At 41.6% G+C, this 24,143-nt stretch overlaps 1 protein-coding gene across 1 annotated transcript in view; it reads left to right on the top strand.

The window, feature by feature from the left end:
* GABRD (gamma-aminobutyric acid type A receptor subunit delta) overlaps positions 1 to 24,143 on the top strand; it is a 57,841-nt gene that overhangs the window by 22,835 nt on the left and 10,863 nt on the right. Inside the window, exons 5-6 of the mRNA XM_083161564.1 lie at positions 16,606 to 16,688; positions 18,459 to 18,596. Coding sequence (XP_083017690.1) covers positions 16,606 to 16,688; positions 18,459 to 18,596 — 221 coding nt within the window. The remainder of the gene's footprint in view (positions 1 to 16,605; positions 16,689 to 18,458; positions 18,597 to 24,143) is intronic.

Here is a 24,143-nt window from a genome sequence, read left to right as displayed (position 1 = left end):
AAACAAACGCAACCTTACCAGGGAGCCAAAAGCTGTGTGTATTCCAATGGAAGTACCGCGTACATTGAAGCGGTGGCTCAAGGGGTTTAAATACCCTGTGGCTGATGATCATCACTTCCTGTATAATTAGAAAGGAATGAGTGCTGAACAGCTCCTCTATCCAAGATAGTGAGAAACCCTAAATGGGGAATGAAGGGGTAGTGAGTCTGACTCAAGGGGCTATAAAAATTAAATGGAAATTTGAGGCAATCGGACCAAAAACTAAGTTATCCGCAGTTGGAACGCACTCGATCGCGTTGTGCGTTCCACCTGCAGCGGGACGTCATATCCGGTTCCGGTATATGTTTCAATTGCGGAGTGTTAACTATAGCTGATACACTTAGAGCGTGCGTAATAAGTATCTCAAACTAATCATATGTACACAGTAAGTACAAAATGGGCTGGAACGCAAAAAGATAATAATATATAAGCAATAAATGCAGACGGGCTGGAGCGCAGAGAGATGACGTCATGCGTCTCACTCTGCGTTCCACGGCTTCCAGATATGGAAGCAGCATATTATACAGACGTGGGCAATATCTAACCTATGAATAGAGCTCTAATAGAAAAATAAATAAATATAAAAGGCAACAGTACATATATCGGACTGCACAAAATAAGTAGGATGTGCTACAATAAATGTGAATAATATACAGGTACGCATGGTGATGACGTCATGCGTCTCACCTGCGTTCCAAAACTTCCAAGTAAGGAAAACACCCCATAGTGTTGAAGTGGACAGTGTCTAACTATCGGACCTTATTGGTCCATATTACTATAAAAATTAAAGGGGAAAGGGGTTGAAATACATAAGTTACAACTAATATGTAAATATACATGGGCTAATATTAATATCAGGGTGACCATCATATATAAATATAGTCTAGTGAACAGGTGTATCTAGTGAAAACGTCAAGTAGCTCACCCTACATAACTAAATGTGGAAACCACACACTATACTAACATAAATAGTATTAGGTCTTATAGGTTCTATATAATTTTATTTAAAGGGGAATTGGACAATAATTTTATAATAATAATATTTATACAGTGTGGCCAAAAAACTTATATGACCGAAAGTGGAAAAAATAAATATATATATAAAAAATAAAAAAATACATATATAGAAATAATGTAAAAATATACATCTACAACCAAATAAGGGGAAGGTATGTATGTGTCTTATGAATATATAAAGACAGCAAAAGTAAAAATACCCTTGATGTCTGTTAGACCAGGTTTATAGTTAGTTTGATCCCATATGTACAATAATTTTTAGTGGTATGGACCTCCAACTAAGTCCATAAAGGTAAAAAAACAGAAGGGCTGAGTAGACCAATAGGCAAGAAAAAGGAAGAAATAATAAGGAATGGGCACTTAAGACAGTATATACAGATGCCTAATGTCATCTGAGGTATAAAATAACAAAGCGGGAGTTATTCTAGGAAGGACACTATGTCGATATTTTCGTTAAGTCCTCTAGGAGAAAGGGATTGTAAAGAATAAATCCAAAAGGTCTCACGTTTAGATAACGTGAGCTCCCTAATGCCCCCTCTTGGATTAGGTGGAACATGTTCCAAAGCGGTGAAGGAAAAATTGCTCTTATCAGGGGTCGCATTATGTTTTTCTAAAAAATGACGTGGTAAGTTGTGAGAGATCAGTTTGTTCTTAATATTCCTCAGGTGTTCCTGAATCCGGAGTTTCAACATTCGTTTGGTTTTTCCGATATAGTGCATCCCGCATCCGCAGGTAATCCTGTAGATTATAAAGTTTGAAGTGCAAGAGCAAGAATAGTTAAGGGAATAGACTTTATTTTCCTCGGATTTCCAAGTGAATGTTTTCCTTTCTAAATATTTGCAGCAAATACATTTAGTGCACGGGGAGCACTTAACTGCACTTAAAAAATGTTTGCTTTGCTCAGGTTTGTTCGGCCGGAACTGACTGGGGGCAACTAGACTTTTTAAATTGGCCGCTCTACGGTTGACGACGTTTGGTCTTGGGGGTAGTGTTGGCCCCAAGATGGGATCCTTTAATAAAATATGCCAGTGTTTATTCAAGACTTTTTTGATCAGGTGATTCTCTCTGTTGTACTGGGTGATGAAGGGGCGGACCTGCTGCTTTGTTTCTTTAGATGTTTTAATGGATAGCATTTTCTTTCTGTCTAGTAATGCTGCCTTAGATCTAGCTTCATTAATTTTCTCAACATTATATCCACGTTCGATGAATCGTTTCATTAAAATTTCAGACTGATGTAGATACACCTCATGGTCAGAGCAATTCCTCCTTAGTCGGGTAAATTGTGCATATGGCACTCCATCTTTCCACCTCGGGTGGTGACAGCTGTCGTAAGGGATGAAGCTATTCGCATCCACGTCTTTAAAAAAAGTCATGGTGCTAACTTGTTCCCCTGGTATCCCCCTCAGGGACAGATCCAAAAAATCGATGTTTGTTTTATCTGCCTTTAAAGTGAACTTTAAATTGAAGTTATTAATCTGGAGGTAAGCGTTAAATTCAGTGATGCTTGATAGGTCGCCTTCCCAGATGAACAATAAGTCATCAATATAGCGCTGGAAGAATTTTATATGCCGTTCGAATCTTGAGCCATAGATGTAAGTGTCCTCCCAGACGCCCATCAGCAGGTTAGCGTACGATGGGGCAAACTTAGTCCCCATCGCAGTACCGTTTTGTTGGAGGTAGAACCCCCCATTGAACTCAAAAAAATTGTGCGTCAAAATGTACTGGATACTGGTGAGGATAAATTGGCGTTCTTGTGCCGACATAGTGGGATCTTTTAATAATGTAGCCTCCACTGCTTGTATTCCTTTAAGATGAGGGATCGAGGAATAAAGGGCCTGCACATCAACAGTTATCCAATAAAGATTTTCTTGCCAAATGAAAGGTTCTAGTTTTTGTAGCACAGACGTAGAGTCCTTAAGGTGGGATTTATTAAGGATCACATAGGGCTGCAATAAAAGGTCAATAAAATGTGACAGGTTGGCGCTGAGGGATTGGACCCCTGCAACAATTGGTCTTCCCGGTGGACATTTCTTATCCTTATGGATTTTTGGTATATGGTAAAAAACCGCCATAACCGGATGTTTAACAAATAAATATTCAAATTCTGTTTTTGTGATGAGGTTCTTCTTAAGTGCATCCATTAGTATTATATACAGTTCTTCCTGAAAGCCATTTGTGGGGTCTTCTTGTAACTTGCTATATGTCAGTTGGTCATCCAAGATTTTAGCAGCTTCCGTAAGGTATGCTTCTGTGGTCTGTACGACCACAGCTCCACCTTTATCAGCCCCTTTCACTATAAGTTCTTTATCTTTCTTTAGAGTCTTAATCGCATGTTTCTCTTGGGTATTCAAGTTGTTTTTAAACTTATTGTTGGTCACTTTTAATTTCCTAAAATCATCACTCACTGAGTCATAAAAAATATCGATAAAGCTGCCCCTAGACTCTACAGGGTAAAACTTAGAAGGAAGAGCAACTCTAGGTGGTGCTTTGATGTCGGTTTCAGGTTTGACCATAGGATTCTTCAAAAAATGTCTCTGTAAGGTTAAGTTTCTAGTAAACTTATTCAGATCAATGTATAGATCGAACTTGTTTACATGTGCATCAGGTGCAAATTTGAGCCCTTTATTTAAAATTGAGACCTCCGTTGGAGGTAGTTGCCTCGTAGAGAGGTCAACAACCCCTGTCTCTGTGGGTTCTGGCTGAACGTTGCTTTTCTTTTTTTGGGGCTTCTTTCTCCCCCCTCTGCACCCCCGTCTTCTCCGATCAGGACTCTCTTCGTTCCTTGAGGTGAATCTATCTGAGTGAATAATTCTTCTTCCCTTTGTACAATAGGTCGATTGTGTGTACTTTTCCCATCTAAAAAATGTTTAGAACGGTTTTGGACAGGGGAAGGTGTGGTGTAGTTTCTATCATAATGACGATCGGATGCAGTTCTCTCACCATGAGTATCATACCTTCTGGGGCCCGAATAATCTCTTCTAAATCTAGGGCCTGAGTTATCTCTGGGATTTCTGTGTCCCGAGCGGTCTCTAGGATTCTTATATCTCGTGGTATACCCTTGATGATTATTTCTAAAGATTGGTTGTTGCCATCTATTGAATCTTTCGTTAGTTTGATAGTTCTGGCGTCTATGGTCCTCATTAGGATTTCTTTTCTCCTGTCTTTGTTGGTAAGTGTTATATTCGTTTCTTCTTTCGAAGTTCGACCAGTTACGTATTTTACCGTTAAGGTAGTCGTTTTTGTCATGGGTGAATTTTCTTTGTTTCCTTTGTATTATTTCGTTTTCTTCCTCATCGAGTTTCCGATGTAGATCTGCCACATCCCGCTTAAACTCCTCACTCTCGTCAAATTTCTCAAGGAGTTTATCCATTTTTACCAATTCTTCCTCTATGTGGGTAATCTCTTTTTTCCTTTCATTGATAATGAGTGTCATCAATTTGGCTGAACATTCATCCAGAATACAATTCCAATTGGAAATAAATGTTTCATTATTACCACCCATTGTCGGTGTTTTATTCATTCTTAATCCTCTCGGAATTCGCCCCACTTCTAAATATTTTTCAAGCGTGGTGATGTCATACCAGTTTTTAAGTTCACGCATAGTGAGCTTTTCCGCTGAGTTAAGATAATTATAATAGTCGTCCTCCTCTCCTTCCATTACATAGTTCTCCTCTAAAAAGATGTTTTTAGCTTTGATGGATCTTTTAGATCTATCGAAAAACGGCATTTTTGGAAACAGCTGCAGATAAAGGTCACTTTAACAGCAACAGATACACCGAAAACAGGGGGGTAGAGACCCTTTTTCTGCGCTAATGTGGGGGCAGCACTTCTATTATGCCTTGCTGTTAATAAAGGCACGATGGATACAAATAGAGATGAAGAAAGTAATAGGAGTGCGCCCTAAGAACAGTTTAACACCACAGAACATGTACAGTTAAAATATCTGTATTTATTACAGCAATAGAGTACATATAAAAAACAGTTTTGACATAAAATTTGATCGGTAAGTCCAAACAGAATGATCCCAGAGCAGGAAACAACCCTACGCGTTTCGTCCGTTTAGGACTTCATCAGGGGTAATTCTGGATCTAAGTGGTGAAACATACATCAAAAATTATATAAAATCTTTATCTATTAAAAATTAAAAAAGATGCTATAAGTATATAGTAAAGTAAAAAAAGACATCAAGGGTATTTTTACTTTTGCTGTCTTTATATATTCATAAGACACATACATACCTTCCCCTTATTTGGTTGTAGATGTATATTTTTACATTATTTATATATATGTATTTTTTTATTTTTTATATATATATTTATTTTTTCCACTTTCGGTCATATAAGTTTTTTGGCCACACTGTATAAATATTATTATTATAAAATTATTGTCCAATTCCCCTTTAAATAAAATTATATAGAACCTATAAGACCTAATACTATTTATGTTAGTATAGTGTGTGGTTTCCACATTTAGTTATGTAGGGTGAGCTACTTGACGTTTTCACTAGATACACCTGTTCACTAGACTATATTTATATATGATGGTCACCCTGATATTAATATTAGCCCATGTATATTTACATATTAGTTGTAACTTATGTATTTCAACCCCTTTCCCCTTTAATTTTTATAGTAATATGGACCAATAAGGTCCGATAGTTAGACACTGTCCACTTCAACACTATGGGGTGTTTTCCTTACTTGGAAGTTTTGGAACGCAGGTGAGACGCATGACGTCATCACCATGCGTACCTGTATATTATTCACATTTATTGTAGCACATCCTACTTATTTTGTGCAGTCCGATATATGTACTGTTGCCTTTTATATTTTTTTTTTTTTTTCTATTAGAGCTCTATTCATAGGTTAGATATTGCCCACGTCTGTATAATATGCTGCTTCCATATCTGGAAGCCGTGGAACGCAGAGTGAGACGCATGACGTCATCTCTCTGCGCACCAGCCCGTCTGCATTTATTGCTTATATATTATTATCTTTTTGCGTTCCAGCCCATTTTGTACTTACTGTGTACATATGATTAGTTTGAGATACTTATTACGCACGCTCTAAGTGTATCAGCTATAGTTAACACTCCGCAATTGAAACATATACCGGAACCGGATATGACGTCCCGCTGCAGGTGGAACGCACAACGCGATCGAGTGCGTTCCAACTGCGGATAACTTAGTTTTTGGTCCGATTGCCTCAAATTTCCATTTAATTTTTATAGCCCCTTGAGTCAGACTCACTACCCCTTCATTCCCCATTTAGGGTTTCTCACTATCTTGGATAGAGGAGCTGTTCAGCACTCATTCCTTTCTTATTATACAGGAAGTGATGATCATCAGCCACAGGGTATTTAAACCCCTTGAGCCACCGCTTCATTGTACGCGGTACTTCCATTGGAATACACACAGCTTTTGGCTCCCTGGTAAGGTTGCGTTTGTTTGATCCTATATATAGGCTATACTATATGTACTGTTGACTATTTAGTGTTTAACTATGCCTGTAAGTTTGTAACACAGTATCCACTGGCTCTGTGATGTGTAAAACTATCTATATTAGATTGCTTTATAGACATGCTTATTTGGTCTTAGAAATACCAATGTGGAATCTATATCACCCTTTTTTTGTTTCTTCATTTTGGATTAAAACCTTTCTTGTATATAATTAAATTAAGAGAATAATGTTATGACATATCAGCGCTTAGCTTCCTATACATATCGAATGACTCTTTCGCTGTATTGAACTGACTATGTATATTATGTGTAAAATTGATGCACTACCCTATTTGTTTGTAGAAGCTCATTACGTGATTATTGAACTGGATATTGTTTACCCCATATCGATTATTTACTGTCGCCTATGCTCATCTGCATCCTCGTTCAACATCTAAGTACAAAAACTTTGGTATGCCTCTCTCCTTTTTCTTTATATGTGGCACTACACTATTAAGCCCTAGAATAAGGATTCACGGGGACTTTATCTACCTATAGGTTACCTTGGAGCCTTTTTGTGATACCACGCCCAAGAATTGAAGCTGATAATCCTTATAGACCGTTTATTAACAGCATATTTCCCCCAATTACCATCTTATGCGGGAAAATAATCGTTTCATTTAATAGAATTGGGTATGTAAATAAAAACTTTCTTCGAACTCCTATACAAAACATTGGTGACTTTCGGGATCTTTTTGAGTTTCTCCCTAAAACCTCCGACCATGTCACTGCCACATCCTCTCGTTCTTTATTCCTCCTTCTCCTCCCATTTGATGTCTTATCTCCTGCCCTAAAGGCTTTTTTTACTTTACTATATACTTATAGCATCTTTTTTAATTTTTAATAGATAAAGATTTTATATAATTTTTGATGTATGTTTCACCACTTAGATCCAGAATTACCCCTGATGAAGTCCTAAACGGACGAAACGCGTAGGGTTGTTTCCTGCTCTGGGATCATTCTGTTTGGACTTACCGATCAAATTTTATGTCAAAACTGTTTTTTATATGTACTCTATTGCTGTAATAAATACAGATATTTTAACTGTACATGTTCTGTGGTGTTAAACTGTTCTTAGGGCGCACTCCTATTACTTTCTTCATCTCTATTTGTATCCATCGTGCCTTTATTAACAGCAAGGCATAATAGAAGTGCTGCCCCCACATTAGCGCAGAAAAAGGGTCTCTACCCCCCTGTTTTCGGTGTATCTGTTGCTGTTAAAGTGACCTTTATCTGCAGCTGTTTCCAAAAATGCCGTTTTTCGATAGATCTAAAAGATCCATCAAAGCTAAAAACATCTTTTTAGAGGAGAACTATGTAATGGAAGGAGAGGAGGACGACTATTATAATTATCTTAACTCAGCGGAAAAGCTCACTATGCGTGAACTTAAAAACTGGTATGACATCACCACGCTTGAAAAATATTTAGAAGTGGGGCGAATTCCGAGAGGATTAAGAATGAATAAAACACCGACAATGGGTGGTAATAATGAAACATTTATTTCCAATTGGAATTGTATTCTGGATGAATGTTCAGCCAAATTGATGACACTCATTATCAATGAAAGGAAAAAAGAGATTACCCACATAGAGGAAGAATTGGTAAAAATGGATAAACTCCTTGAGAAATTTGACGAGAGTGAGGAGTTTAAGCGGGATGTGGCAGATCTACATCGGAAACTCGATGAGGAAGAAAACGAAATAATACAAAGGAAACAAAGAAAATTCACCCGTGACAAAAACGACTACCTTAACGGTAAAATACGTAACTGGTCGAACTTCGAAAGAAGAAACGAATATAACACTTACCAACAAAGACAGGAGAAAAGAAATCCTAATGAGGACCATAGACGCCAGAACTATCAAACTAACGAAAGATTCAATAGATGGCAACAACCAATCTTTAGAAATAATCATCAAGGGTATACCACGAGATATAAGAATCCTAGAGACCGCTCGGGACACAGAAATCCCAGAGATAACTCAGGCCCTAGATTTAGAAGAGATTATTCGGGCCCCAGAAGGTATGATACTCATGGTGAGAGAACTGCATCCGATCGTCATTATGATAGAAACTACACCACACCTTCCCCTGTCCAAAACCGTTCTAAACATTTTTTAGATGGGAAAAGTACACACAATCGACCTATTGTACAAAGGGAAGAAGAATTATTCACTCAGATAGATTCACCTCAAGGAACGAAGAGAGTCCTGATCGGAGAAGACGGGGGTGCAGAGGGGGGAGAAAGAAGCCCCAAAAAAAGAAAAGCAACGTTCAGCCAGAACCCACAGAGACAGGGGTTGTTGACCTCTCTACGAGGCAACTACCTCCAACGGAGGTCTCAATTTTAAATAAAGGGCTCAAATTTGCACCTGATGCACATGTAAACAAGTTCGATCTATACATTGATCTGAATAAGTTTACTAGAAACTTAACCTTACAGAGACATTTTTTGAAGAATCCTATGGTCAAACCTGAAACCGACATCAAAGCACCACCTAGAGTTGCTCTTCCTTCTAAGTTTTACCCTGTAGAGTCTAGGGGCAGCTTTATCGATATTTTTTATGACTCAGTGAGTGATGATTTTAGGAAATTAAAAGTGACCAACAATAAGTTTAAAAACAACTTGAATACCCAAGAGAAACATGCGATTAAGACTCTAAAGAAAGATAAAGAACTTATAGTGAAAGGGGCTGATAAAGGTGGAGCTGTGGTCGTACAGACCACAGAAGCATACCTTACGGAAGCTGCTAAAATCTTGGATGACCAACTGACATATAGCAAGTTACAAGAAGACCCCACAAATGGCTTTCAGGAAGAACTGTATATAATACTAATGGATGCACTTAAGAAGAACCTCATCACAAAAACAGAATTTGAATATTTATTTGTTAAACATCCGGTTATGGCGGTTTTTTACCATATACCAAAAATCCATAAGGATAAGAAATGTCCACCGGGAAGACCAATTGTTGCAGTGGTCCAATCCCTCAGCGCCAACCTGTCACATTTTATTGACCTTTTATTGCAGCCCTATGTGATCCTTAATAAATCCCACCTTAAGGACTCTACGTCTGTGCTACAAAAACTAGAACCTTTCATTTGGCAAGAAAATCTTTATTGGATAACTGTTGATGTGCAGGCCCTTTATTCCTCGATCCCTCATCTTAAAGGAATACAAGCAGTGGAGGCTACATTATTAAAAGATCCCACTATGTCGGCACAAGAACGCCAATTTATCCTCACCAGTATCCAGTACATTTTGACGCACAATTTTTTTGAGTTCAATGGGGGGTTCTACCTCCAACAAAACGGTACTGCGATGGGGACTAAGTTTGCCCCATCGTACGCTAACCTGCTGATGGGCGTCTGGGAGGACACTTACATCTATGGCTCAAGATTCGAACGGCATATAAAATTCTTCCAGCGCTATATTGATGACTTATTGTTCATCTGGGAAGGCGACCTATCAAGCATCACTGAGTTTAACGCTTACCTCCAGATTAATAACTTCAATTTAAAGTTCACTTTAAAGGCAGATAAAACAAACATCGATTTTTTGGATCTGTCCCTGAGGGGGATACCAGGGGAACAAGTTAGCACCATGACTTTTTTTAAAGACGTGGATGCGAATAGCTTCATCCCTTACGACAGCTGTCACCACCCGAGGTGGAAAGATGGAGTGCCATATGCACAATTTACCCGACTAAGGAGGAATTGCTCTGACCATGAGGTGTATCTACATCAGTCTGAAATTTTAATTAAACGATTCATCGAACGTGGATATAATGTTGAGAAAATTAATGAAGCTAGATCTAAGGCAGCATTACTAGACAGAAAGAAAATGCTATCCATTAAAACATCTAAAGAAACAAAGCAGCAGGTCCGCCCCTTCATCACCCAGTACAACAGAGAGAATCACCTGATCAAAAAAGTCTTGAATAAACACTGGCATATTTTATTAAAGGATCCCATCTTGGGGCCAACACTACCCCCAAGACCAAACGTCGTCAACCGTAGAGCGGCCAATTTAAAAAGTCTAGTTGCCCCCAGTCAGTTCCGGACGAACAAACCTGAACAAAGCAAACATTTTTTAAGTGCTCCCCGTGCACTAAATGTATTTGCTGCAAATATTTAGAAAGGAAAACATTCACTTGGAAATCCGAGGAAAATAAAGTCTATTCCCTTAACTATTCTTGCTCTTGCACTTCAAACTTTATAATCTACAGGATTACCTGCGGATGCGGGATGCACTATATCGGAAAAACCAAACGAATGTTGAAACTCCGGATTCAGGAACACCTGAGGAATATTAAGAACAAACTGATCTCTCACAACTTACCACGTCATTTTTTAGAAAAACATAATGCGACCCCTGATAAGAGCAATTTTTCCTTCACCGCTTTGGAACATGTTCCACCTAATCTAAGAGGGGGCATTAGGGAGCTCATGTTATCTAAACGTGAGACCTTTTGGATTTATTCTTTACAATCCCTTTCTCCTAGAAGACTTAACGAAAATATCGACATAGTGTCCTTCCTAGAATAACTCCCGCTTTGTTATTTTATACCTCAGATGACATTAGGCATCTGTATATACTGTCTTAAGTGCCCATTCCTTATTATTTCTTCCTTTTTCTTGCCTATTGGTCTACTCAGCCCTTCTGTTTTTTTACCTTTATGGACTTAGTTGGAGGTCCATACCACTAAAAATTATTGTACATATGGGATCAAACTAACTATAAACCTGGTCTAACAGACATCAAGGGTATTTTTACTTTTGCTGTCTTTATATATTCATAAGACACATACATACCTTCCCCTTATTTGGTTGTAGATGTATATTTTTACATTATTTATATATATGTATTTTTTTATTTTTTATATATATATTTATTTTTTCCACTTTCGGTCATATAAGTTTTTTGGCCACACTGTATAAATATTATTATTATAAAATTATTGTCCAATTCCCCTTTAAATAAAATTATATAGAACCTATAAGACCTAATACTATTTATGTTAGTATAGTGTGTGGTTTCCACATATAGTTATGTAGGGTGAGCTACTTGACGTTTTCACTAGATACACCTGTTCACTAGACTATATTTATATATGATGGTCACCCTGATATTAATATTAGCCCATGTATATTTACATATTAGTTGTAACTTATGTATTTCAACCCCTTTCCCCTTTAATTTTTATAGTAATATGGACCAATAAGGTCCGATAGTTAGACACTGTCCACTTCAACACTATGGGGTGTTTTCCTTACTTGGAAGTTTTGGAACGCAGGTGAGACGCATGACGTCATCACCATGCGTACCTGTATATTATTCACATTTATTGTAGCACATCCTACTTATTTTGTGCAGTCCGATATATGTACTGTTGCCTTTTATATTTATTTATTTATTTTTTCTATTAGAGCTCTATTCATAGGTTAGATATTGCCCACGTCTGTATAATATGCTGCTTCCATATCTGGAAGCCGTGGAACGCAGAGTGAGACGCATGACGTCATCTCTCTGCGCTCCAGCCCGTCTGCATTTATTGCTTATATATTATTATCTTTTTGCGTTCCAGCCCATTTTGTACTTACTGTGTACATATGATTAGTTTGAGATACTTATTACGCACGCTCTAAGTGTATCAGCTATAGTTAACACTCCGCAATTGAAACATATACCGGAACCGGATATGACGTCCCGCTGCAGGTGGAACGCACAACGCGATCGAGTGCGTTCCAACTGCGGATAACTTAGTTTTTGGTCCGATTGCCTCAAATTTCCATTTAATTTTTATAGCCCCTTGAGTCAGACTCACTACCCCTTCATTCCCCATTTAGGGTTTCTCACTATCTTGGATAGAGGAGCTGTTCAGCACTCATTCCTTTCTAATTATACAGGAAGTGATGATCATCAGCCACAGGGTATTTAAACCCCTTGAGCCACCGCTTCATTGTACGCGGTACTTCCATTGGAATACACACAGCTTTTGGCTCCCTGGTAAGGTTGCGTTTGTTTGATCCTATATATAGGCTATACTATATGTACTGTTGACTATTTAGTGTTTAACTATGCCTGTAAGTTTGTAACACAGTATCCACTGGCTCTGTGATGTGTAAAACTATCTATATTAGATTGCTTTATAGACATGCTTATTTGGTCTTAGAAATACCAATGTGGAATCTATATCACCCTTTTTTTGTTTCTTCATTTTGGATTAAAACCTTTCTTGTATATAATTAAATTAAGAGAATAATGTTATAACATATCAGCGCTTAGCTTCCTATACATATCGAATGACTCTTTCGCTGTATTGAACTGACTATGTATAATATGTGTAAAATTGATGCACTACCCTATTTGTTTGTAGAAGCTCATTACGTGATTATTGAACTGGATATTGTTTACCCCATATCGATTATTTACTGTCGCCTATGCTCATCTGCATCCTCGTTCAACATCTAAGTACAAAAACTTTGGTATGCCTCTCTCCTTTTTCTTTATATGTGGCACTACACTATTAAGCCCTAGAATAAGGATTCACGGGGACTTTATCTACCTATAGGTTACCTTGGAGCCTTTTTGTGATACCACGCCCAAGAATTGAAGCTGATAATCCTTATAGACCGTTTATTAACAGCATATTTCCCCCAATTACCATCTTATGCGGGAAAATAATCGTTTCATTTAATAGAATTGGGTATGTAAATAAAAACTTTCTTCGAACTCCTATACAAAACATTGGTGACTTTCGGGATCTTTTTGAGTTTCTCCCTAAAACCTCCGACCATGTCACTGCCACATCCTCTCGTTCTTTATTCCTCCTTCTCCTCCCATTTGATGTCTTATCTCCTGCCCTAAAGGCTTTTTTTACTTTACTATATACTTATAGCATCTTTTTTAATTTTTAATAGATAAAGATTTTATATAATTTTTGATGTATGTTTCACCACTTAGATCCAGAATTACCCCTGATGAAGTCCTAAACGGACGAAACGCGTAGGGTTGTTTCCTGCTCTGGGATCATTCTGTTTGGACTTACCGATCAAATTTTATGTCAAAACTGTTTTTTATATGTACTCTATTGCTGTAATAAATACAGATATTTTAACTGTACATGTTCTGTGGTGTTAAACTGTTCTTAGGGCGCACTCCTATTACTTTCTTCATCTCTATTTGTATCCATCGTGCCTTTATTAACAGCAAGGCATAATAGAAGTGCTGCCCCCACATTAGCGCAGAAAAAGGGTCTCTACCCCCCTGTTTTCGATATATATATATATATATATATAATTTAAAAGAAAAATATAATGTTAGTGGGCTTGGTACACAATTATTGTGGTTCTTTGTTTTGCCAGTCTTAAATAACAGTATTCCTATTGCTGGGCATACATTGCCATATCAAATGAGAGACAATTATTTATCTGACAGCTTATGCAACAATGTATGGTCACTCAATATCTGACATTTCTCGGTTCCTAGCTGGTAGGGAACAGGGAAATGTTGTACATGGTGGTGCACACACAGCCAAATGTGTCTGACCAAGGATTGGATCAATCGGGCATATTGGGAACAAAACTCATGTTCGATGGTCTGATCAATGCTGATGTGTCACAGCTATATACTATGTGATTATCAGCCTATTTCACAAGTAATCAGCAGATTGGGGTGGTAATTGCATAACGTATGCCTAATATATGTTACTTTGTCACACACATTGAGCAGGGTAAAGTTTTGCCCAAGTGCATAGCTCCAGCTTTGAAGCCTGTATCCAGCTATATACTGTACAATTCTGCAGGCCAGATACAAGCAAAGGGTGGTATGTACCAGGCAGTGACGTGCGGTGAGGTTAGTGTCAGGTGAGGCATGTGCTATTTGGGACAGTGACAGTGAGAAAGTGAGGACAGTGACAGTGAGGAGAGTAACAGCAGGAGATGGGGGAGAGTCACAGCAGGGGAGTTGGGGACAGTGGCAGTGAGGAGAGTAACAGCGGGGGATGGGGGAGAGTGACAGTGGGGGATGGGGGGAGTGACAGTGGGGGATGAGGGGGAGTGACAGTGGGGGATGAGGGGGAGTGACAGCGGGGTGTGACAGTGGGGGATGGGGGTAGTGACAGTGGGGAAAGTGATAGCGGGAGAGTGACAGTGGGGGATGGAGGAGAGTAATAGCGGGGGAAGGGTGGAGAGTGATATCGGGGGAAGGTAGTGTTCCCGCTAGGCTGTTTTAGCGGGGCGCTGCGCAGTGCCCGATTTTTAAAGTGAAAAATGCGCCCTGCCCCTCTGGCAGCGCCCCGCTAAACCAGCCTGCCTTTGTCCCCGCTGTTTTGCCCGGGGTTGCCCGGCGCCGCTGTACATAGCGATGCCCGGCACTTCCCCGGCAGTGTACAGCCTTCCGGGTGGCCGGGTCCGCCCCCTGTGCATGACGCCGCCAGCTGTGCCCACTCCTCTGCATGATTCCGTTGGCGGCCCGGGCACGCCCAAAATAGTGACGTCGGCGTGCCCGGTCCGACCCCCCTGCCCTGCCCGCCCTAGTTCCTAGAAGGAACACTAGGAAGGGGGAGAGTGACAGTGAGGACAGTGATATCGGAGAGAGTGACCATGGGGGATGGGGGAGAGTAATAGCAGGGAGAGTGACAGTGGGGGATGGGGGAGAGTGACAGTGGGGGATGGGGGAGAGTGACAGTGGGGGATATGGGAGAGTGACAGCAGGGGATGGGGGAGAGTGATAGTGGGGAGAGTGGCAGTGGGGGATGGGGGGGGTGACAGTTGGGACATAGGGCTGAAGTATTACTTACTTTTAAAGTCTACCAGCAGCATTGGCAGCCCAGTGGCCAAGAGGAGGGGATACAGCCGGCCCAGGCTGCAGCGTCAGGTGGAGGAAAGCCAGGCCTCCCGGCGGGGTCCAGAAATACAGCCGCTGCACACTGAACTGTATAAACATACAGCGCTGAGCTGCCCCCCCCCCCCCCTTGGGGGAAAAGAGCTGTCAGCTCACCGTGCACCTGAACTGTATAAACATACAGCGCTGAGCTGCTGCGCCCCACTGGGGGACTGGGGGAAAAAAGCGGACAGCTCACCGTGCACCTGACCACGGGCATCCGGAGAGGGGGAGTTCGGCGCAGGGCTGCGGGCGGCCAAGTCCCGTGGCATGGTGAGCACTACCCACCGCTACCACCCCCACGATTATTAGAGCTGCAGCCACGGCAGTGGCTGGTAGTGGCAACGGCAGTAGCGGTCCTCACTGCCTTTCCCCGCTACTCCTGCCAGCCCCGCTGCTGCGGCTGCACCTACTCCCACTGCTACTCCTGCCCACCCCCTGGTTAAATGTAATTTTACATAAAATCAGTGTATGGGGATACGGGAGCCGACACTGCCACTACGCAGCTCAGGGGCAGCGGGTACAGGCTGTCAGTGAGTGACAGCCTGCTCCGCTGTCCTATCACATCTGTCTCAGTGACAGGGGCGTGCGTCCCTGTCACTGAGGCAGAGGAGTAGATGCCGCTTCCCCATTCAATGTTAATGGGCTTCTCAGCCTATTTTCCCCCTGCGGGTTATCCCCGCCCCCCCCCTTGCCCGACAGTCTTCAATTGTCAGCGGGAGGCACAGCTCCCGCTGCCGCCCAGCCTCGCACAGTGTCCCACCTCATAACTATATATATTTAAAAAAAAAATCAAATAAGATATTTATAACACAGCATATTTGTTATAAATATCATCTTTGTATTTTTTTTTAAATCAGTTAGGCTCTGCCTCCCCTGACTGCACATCCTTGGTACCAGGGGACTGCTGGTCTCCAGACATGGACTGTGTGGTGGTGCTTATATGGCAGGCTGAGGAGACCCTACATGGCAGGTAGAACTATCCTTTAGGAACTCCGAATTGTATGCCAGCCTTGCCCACAGCTTCATCATGTAATTCGAAAAACAAAGCTGGGACTGATTACTGACAAGTACATGTCTCTAGCAGGTCGACCTGTGACCCTTCTATGTTTTCCACATTCCAACTGCCAATTTATTGCTAAGGGCTAGACATATCTTTTGCAGAATAACATCCACCGTCTCTTGCGACATGGACCTGACAAAATACCCGATGGATGAGCAGGAATGTATGTTTGACCTGGAGAGCTGTAAGTTATAGAACCCTCCTTATATGCAATATAAAGTGTGTAACAACCATTATTCCAATCTGGATTTATAGGGAAATTCTGTGATCTGATCCCAAAATTTGGAATTTTTCAAATTCAATGTATATTTTCCAATTGTATGTCAAATTACGATTCTGTGAATAATAGGCCAAGTGATTGAACCTGCCAGATTGTAAAAATAGAGATTATTGTACCCAGCAGGGGTGTATGTACAAGGGACTGTATAGCTTATATACAGACTTTGCATTGTCCTAGATACTAGAAATATCTCAGCAAGAAAAGCGGAAACTAAAATAACCCAAGAAGACGTCGAACTCTGAGCAGGGAAGCAGAATCTAAGACACCGGTGGTGTTCACCAGCAAACATCGTAAGGTGTTTTGGACTTAGTGACGCCCCAAGGGCCAGGTTGCTCCCCCTGCTAGATTTCCTTGGGTTACACAGAAATAGATAACTAATTCCAAATAAATAATATACCAAGGAATCCAGAGATATACATAAGTCTGGAGGTGAGGAAGACACTGAGTAGCAGGATTGTCGGGACCTGATGGTTTGGCAGGATCAGCTATAACCGATAGTTAGCCGATCGGATGGAACCAATAGTTACCAGGGTCGGCTGAAAACGATGGTTAGCTGGAACCATAAACAGGATGTAATGTGGAACTTATGCTGCATTGTGAAGGATGGCTCTCCTGCGATATTGTAAAAATAGACTTATCTGCACAGTCTGTTTCTACTTGCGATATCAACACGTGATTTTGGTTGTATGTAGGCAAAAGTGTTAGGGCGCGACGGAAGAAGCAATATATGTACCAATTCACATTACACCACACATTGTGCCAGGTAGAGCTCCTTAGACATACTGCGCCAGGAAGAGCCCCTATGACACACTGCACCAGGATTATGCACCCTGTAATGCCCATAACACATTGTCACACATGGCAATGCCCATTACATATTATGCCACACACCATAATGCCCATTACATATAATGCCACACACCGTAATGCCTGTTACATATTATACAATACAGTATAATGCCTATTACATATTATGCCACACGCCATAATGCCTATTACATATTATGCCACATGCCATAATGCCTAGTACATATTATGCCACATGCCAAAAAGCCTTTTAGATATTATGCCACACATCATAATGCCTATTACATAATATACCATATACCTGCCGGTTACCTACATGCTTGTTACCAGGAGTTTCTTGCTCCCTGTCGCTCTGTGAGTTTGTCTTCGTGTTTTTTTAAATGTAAGGAGTCAAGCCGGGGATCCGGTTGCCTTAGTGGTGGCCGGCTTCCGGGGAAACTTCCTGTTGATTTCAATGGCCAATCCACCATTGGTAATGGGTACAGTGTAAGCAGTGCACACGTGCCCTCTGGGTCCAGGGGCCCACCCTGCAACCATTTTTTCAATACTTACCATCTGGAGTCCCATGTTGGCTACAGAAAGCACTTGGAAAATAGCACGGTGGCCATTTCCCCTGCGTTTTATACATTGACGGTCGGAAATCACAAGGAAAACAGCTCAGCTGACATTTTTCTGGAGATCTGTGCATGTGATGTTGACTGTGCAAGGGTCTCCTAGTGCCCCTAGTGCCCAGAGTCTATTGCTCTGCTGGCTGGAGATGAGCGGCCCAGATAGAGACTCTTGATGCGCCACTTCTTTATGCTGTGTATAATATAATTTGAATTCAGCATGGTGTTGTGTAATATGCTAATGTCATACTATATCCAGATGGCTATTCAGCTGAAGACATCCTCTACAACTGGTCAGAGAACCAGGAACAGATCCACGGACTGGATAAACTGGAGCTGCCTCAGTTCACAATTACTAACTACAAGTTCACAAAAGAAATAATGAACTTCAAATCAGGTATTAATGGCCCGCTAATGGGACCCATAACCTATAATTCTGTAATCAAATGCACAATTCCCATTAAATGTTTCTTGAATTATTTTGGGGTCATTTACATGAATGGTCTATGAGAATGTAAGCTGCATGGTTGTCTCTGTGTACAAACTGGGTGACATTTAATAGAATGCAATTTTATCACACTTTCTAATTCGCCCATTATCGCACTTTTTTAAAAACGTATATTTAATGCATGAAAATGTGCAAATTTGAGGTAATGTGCGAATCTGGGTTTATAAAAAAAAAAGCATAGGGGTCTCCCGTATTTCTGAAACCAGCCCCGGACTCTCGGGCTCCAACAGCCCGCGGTGTCATGCCACAGCCGGAGGACACTTTTTACATAAAGTCCCCCGGCCGAAACATGAGCACCGTGGCTGGTCAGCCTTGAACGGGGTAGGGGTACCAATGAGTAGAACTGCTCATATGATACTTATTTAATATATTTTTTTATAGTTTTATATATCCCTTTTTTTATATATCCATTTTTGATGTTCAAATGTTTATGCTGATTTAACCACTTATTGATATTTGTATATTTTTTAACTATAAGTAATGTGTGCAAAACATTAAAATCATTAACTTTTTTAGCCACTGTATATATTTTTTATATAATTTGAAACACAGACAATCAGTATATACCAGTCACAGTTAGAAGTATAGGGATATCAGTGAAATTGTTTTATATGGGTGAAGGATACTAGTGGGAAACAAACATCACAAACCACCCACCGGAAGCAACAAAAGGGGCAGAACACAGCACTAACCCCAAAATTAAATTTGCAAAAAAACGGACCTAGCAGCCATTTTTAGTGCAGCAGCTAGCCCGAACATAGGCTTTTTTCAGTGCGCAGGTAACACTAAAACCGCTTCTCTCATGATAATTAGTGGGACTGACTTCCTGGTCCCGGGGAGCATAAATATCGATATGTCTCATATGGTATATCTCATTAGCCTTGACAAAGGTCCCAGAGGTGGACCAAAACGTCAACCTACAGTACCTATTGTTTGCCATGCTGCCTGATTAAAATATCTGTTTTATCTGCAAGACTAGTGAGTGACTCACGCTTTTTGTATATCGAATCTAATAAACAACCAATCAATTCATGAACTAAATCTCCACTATTTATTAATATCAGTTAATTTAGTGTGTGCAGAGCCCCTACAATTTCTGTTTAAACAATGTGGTCACAAGCCATAGGGCACCCCAGAACTAGGAAAGGTGAGTGCCAATGTTTAGTGTATATTGTTTATTAGATTAATTTTTTAATTAATCTTATTGTGGTCACATTCTCTCGTGCACTCTGTTTTAACCTATAGTGCATAGCTTATGTTAACCAGTTCCCTAGATGATTAGTGACAGGTGTGTTAGTAACTGCTCACCTATAAAAGCAAAGTGTGCTGTGATCTTCAGACCAGATAGCATGCCTGGAATCAAACATTGATGTGATAGCTATGTGTATTGTAGCCATTTTGAGTGATAGTGTTAGGACCTGCAGAAAAGTGGGGTCCCGTGAAGGGGGCTGCAGGTTTAAATGCATTGATCAATTCATGAACTAAATCTCCACTATTTATTAATATCAGTTAATTTAGTGAGTGCAGAGCCCCTACAATGTCTGTTTAATCAATGTGGTCACAAGCCATAGGGCACCCCAAAACTAGGAAAGGTGAGTGCCGATGTTTAGTGTATAATATATATATATATATATATATATATATATATATATATATATTATATCCATCATATGTCCCACCCTCTCCCTGCCCAGCATCTGTACCCCCTCTACCTGCCCAGTATCTATCCCCTCCTCTCGCTTCCCAGTACCTGCCCCCTCTCCCTGCCTAGCATCTGAACCCTCTCCTCTCTCTGTCCAGCATCTGTCCCTGCTCCTGACCAGTATCTATCCCCTCCTCTCCCTGCCCAGTACCTACCCCCACTGCCCAGCATCTGTCTTTGCTGTACCTGCCCAGTATCTGTCCCCCTTCTCCCTGCCTAATATCTTCTGCCCACTCTCTGGCTATCCTCTGTCTCCCCTCTATCCCTGCCCAGCATCTGTCTCCCCTCTCCCTACCAACCATCGGTCCTCCCATATCCCTGTCTCCCTGCCCACCATCCACCTTCTCTCTGTCCACCATCCATCTCCTCTCCCTCTGCCCAGTCAGAAAGTGCTAACAGAATTAACCCCTTTTGGCTCGGCAACTGAATTGATTGAAATCTTTTGAGATATCTTGAGAGATAAAGAATTTTGTCCCATTTAAGAAAAATCTTAATTATAGTGCTGGGTAGAAAACTACTCACATGGCCAAAACAGGTTAAGACGTGCTTGTTCAGGTAAGGGTCAGAACAAGATGTATCAAGCTTCAAAAGTGATAAAATGGAGAGTGATAAACAACCAGTCAATCAGCTCATACCTGTTATTTTTCAATCCCAGCCTGTAACATGACAGGTAGGCATACCTCCCAACTTTTGACGCGAAGAAATAGGGACACTCGCGCGGCGAAGCCCGAAAAGGGGGCGGGGCGTATGCAAATGAGGGCGCGGCTTATGCTAATTAGCCGCGGACTCATTTTCATACGAGAATAGACGCTGTGCGCATGCGCACAGCGTCTATTCTACTAGATTGGGGGGTCTCCCAACTGACACCCCCCGCAGCGGGACAATGCCTGCCGCGGGTGGGACAGCAGGACAGGACCCGAAAATCGGGACTGTCCCTCTAAAATCCTGACAGTTGGGAGGTATGAGGTAGGAGCTGATTGGCAGTTTAACACTCTCCATTTTATCACTTTTTGAAGCTTGATACAACTGGCCCTCAGTGAGGCATGGTGTTCTCAAAAATTGGACCTTTGATGTATATGTTTCAGATTGGATGAGAGTCTTTGAGACTCCACATTGAACAGATTATTATCAATGAAACAAACAGAGGGCATAATTCAGCCCTGTTTCCCTGAGAACTAAGGGTCCCACTGCTGCCCCTGTCACCCTCTTCCTATCACCCACTGTAATTCCCTGTCACACTCTGCTTCTCCCTTCATCTCCCTGTCACCCTCTGTCTCTTTCTGTCATCAACTGCTGTGTGGCTGAGTTGGGGTGGAGGAAGTTGGCCCAAATTATATTTCTGTAAGTATAAGTCAGGGTTGCCGACTTTTACAGTCTCCTCTCCAAGAGAAGCCCGGAGAGGAGACTGTCAGCATCACTTCTGGGGGCGGGGCCTGATGGAGACATCATTAGTCCCTGCCCCCAGTGATGCAAATCCTGCAATATGCGGGTCTCCGAGGAGGGGGCAGAGCTAAATTTACCCAATTTGCATATCTAGCCCCACCCCTTCCGCCGAAAAGCCACGAATCGCGTCAATTTCCCGCTTCTGCCCCCAGGTACATGAGGGGGGAAAGGGGACCGCCGGAATCCGGGATTGTTGCCCACCTTTCCGGGGGGCCAGGAGGGGGACCTGATTTTCGGGATCCTCCCGGCCATTCCGGGAGGGTTGGCAACCCTGGTATAAGTGCAAAAACTAAGGGGGTTATTCTAGTCCATTCTTTCTGACAAAATCCTTCTTAGATGGACAAAACCATGTGCACTGCAGGTGGGGCAGATGTAACTTGTGCAGAGAGAATTAGATTTGGGTGGGGTTTTTCTTCAAAGTGAGATCTATATTGCAGTGTAAAAATAAAGCAGCCAGTATTTACCCTGCACAGAAACAAAATAACTCACCCAAATCTAATTCTCTCTGCACATGTTACATCTGCCCCCCTGCAGTGCACATGGTTTTGTCCATCTAAGAAGGATTTTGTCAGAAAGAATGAACTAGAATAAACCCCTAAGTTTGGGTCTGTTATCAATTTAAATTCTGCTGCTGCTGTAAAGGGATACTCAGCCATTCTAGAAAATCAACCATAAACCAAAACGAAAGAAGGCAGCGCTATTGAAACTGAAAAAAATATTTATTTTATAAATAATACAATACAATTTGAATATACTGGCTGGCAGAAATATCATACAATTAATAACTAGATAATTATATTATGTAGACTGAGGCTTGCATAATTTATCTAGATTTCATTGTTAGAATGTTCATAAAAGCAGAAAATAGCGAGATGTTAGATGCTTAGCACCAGGGATTAATGTGGTCCTCATTAGGCCGAGTCTAGACCAGTGCCAGGGGATTTGTGCCCTACCTCCCATAAAGGGATAATGGGTCCGAAAGGAAGGGGTGTGGTCACACAATATTAACACCAATGTAAAATGTCAACCCACAATAGCACAATCATACACATTACACCACATGTAGTGCCCTTGATTCATATTAAATCAAACCATAGTGCCCCTTATACAAATAATATCCACAGTTGTGCTGCTTATACATGCACTGTGTACCTCCAGCAGCTTCCCCACCTCGGAGTTCCTCCAGCCCACTCTCACCTTGTCTTTCACAAGCACAGAATCTGATACTCTTAGTGGCACTTCTTCACTTCATTGATGGCATGACATCACATACGCTGTGCCAGAAGAAGAAGCCAATGGGACAGGCTTTTCTGTTGGAATTACTGTTGAAGAGGTGTAACTCAGTGCCTCCTACCATAAGAGGTGGTGGAGCTCAGTTCCACCTCATTCCCCTTCAATGTAACCCCTGCTTAGCACAGCTCTCTCACAGCTGGAATTTTGTTACTATTTGATTAGCAAGATATACGGTATGTCACACTTCTCGGAGCTGAGATTTTGATTTAGTAGCAAGCTGACAAGATAGTGTAGCCAGAAGCAAGCAGATCTTAAGCACAACTCTTACTCAGCTGGCGTAGATTTGTGGTTAGTAGACAGACCAGTCACTGCTCTCTCACAGCAATGCCCAGAGGGAAAGAAAATGCTTTAACCCTGAGAATTTTCTGGGCTGTGCCTCAGTGCCCAGTCTGGCAAGCCCGGAAAATTCTCGGGATTGCCACTGTTTAGAGCCGGTCAGCGCTGCTGAGTTCAATCACTGAACTCAGGCAGCTTCAGCGCTGCCCAGCTCCATCCCCTCTGCCGCGCCTCCTCCTCCCCCCTCCCCTCCGGCTTTTCCATAGAAGTCTCCGGCGCCGGCTTATGACAAGCCAGCTGCCGGGGACAGGGACGGGGTGCCGGGGCACAGGTCCGGGCAGCGGCTGATTGACAGTTCAGCGGCGCTGCCCAGACCCGAGGAGGCAGTGGTGGGTTTTTTTAAGGGAGCGCTACCCATTAAAAACTAGCCTAGTAGGGAGCGCTCCCCTACCAAAAAAAACCCACCACTGAAAGGGTTAATATCCTTCCAAGGTAATAGTAAATAGGCTAGTGGGTAAATAATACTTAGGGGGTATTTAATCCCGGGTACTGAATGTCGGTACATCCCTACAGTCGGGGGCCTTGGTCCGTTTTGAGCCCACTTACCAGTTTATCGGCAGGTGGGATTCAATGTTTGACCTGCCAATCAGCTAAAAGGGGACATGGACGTGGATTGTCGAGATACATCCGTGATCTCGACAATCCACAGACTTTTTTGGCAA

Source organism: Crinia signifera, chromosome 19 (assembly GCF_055691185.1).
Source record: "Crinia signifera chromosome 19, ASM5569118v1, whole genome shotgun sequence".
NCBI classification, from domain to species: Eukaryota; Metazoa; Chordata; class Amphibia; order Anura; family Myobatrachidae; genus Crinia; species Crinia signifera.
This window is presented reverse-complemented; position numbering and strand designations above follow the sequence as displayed.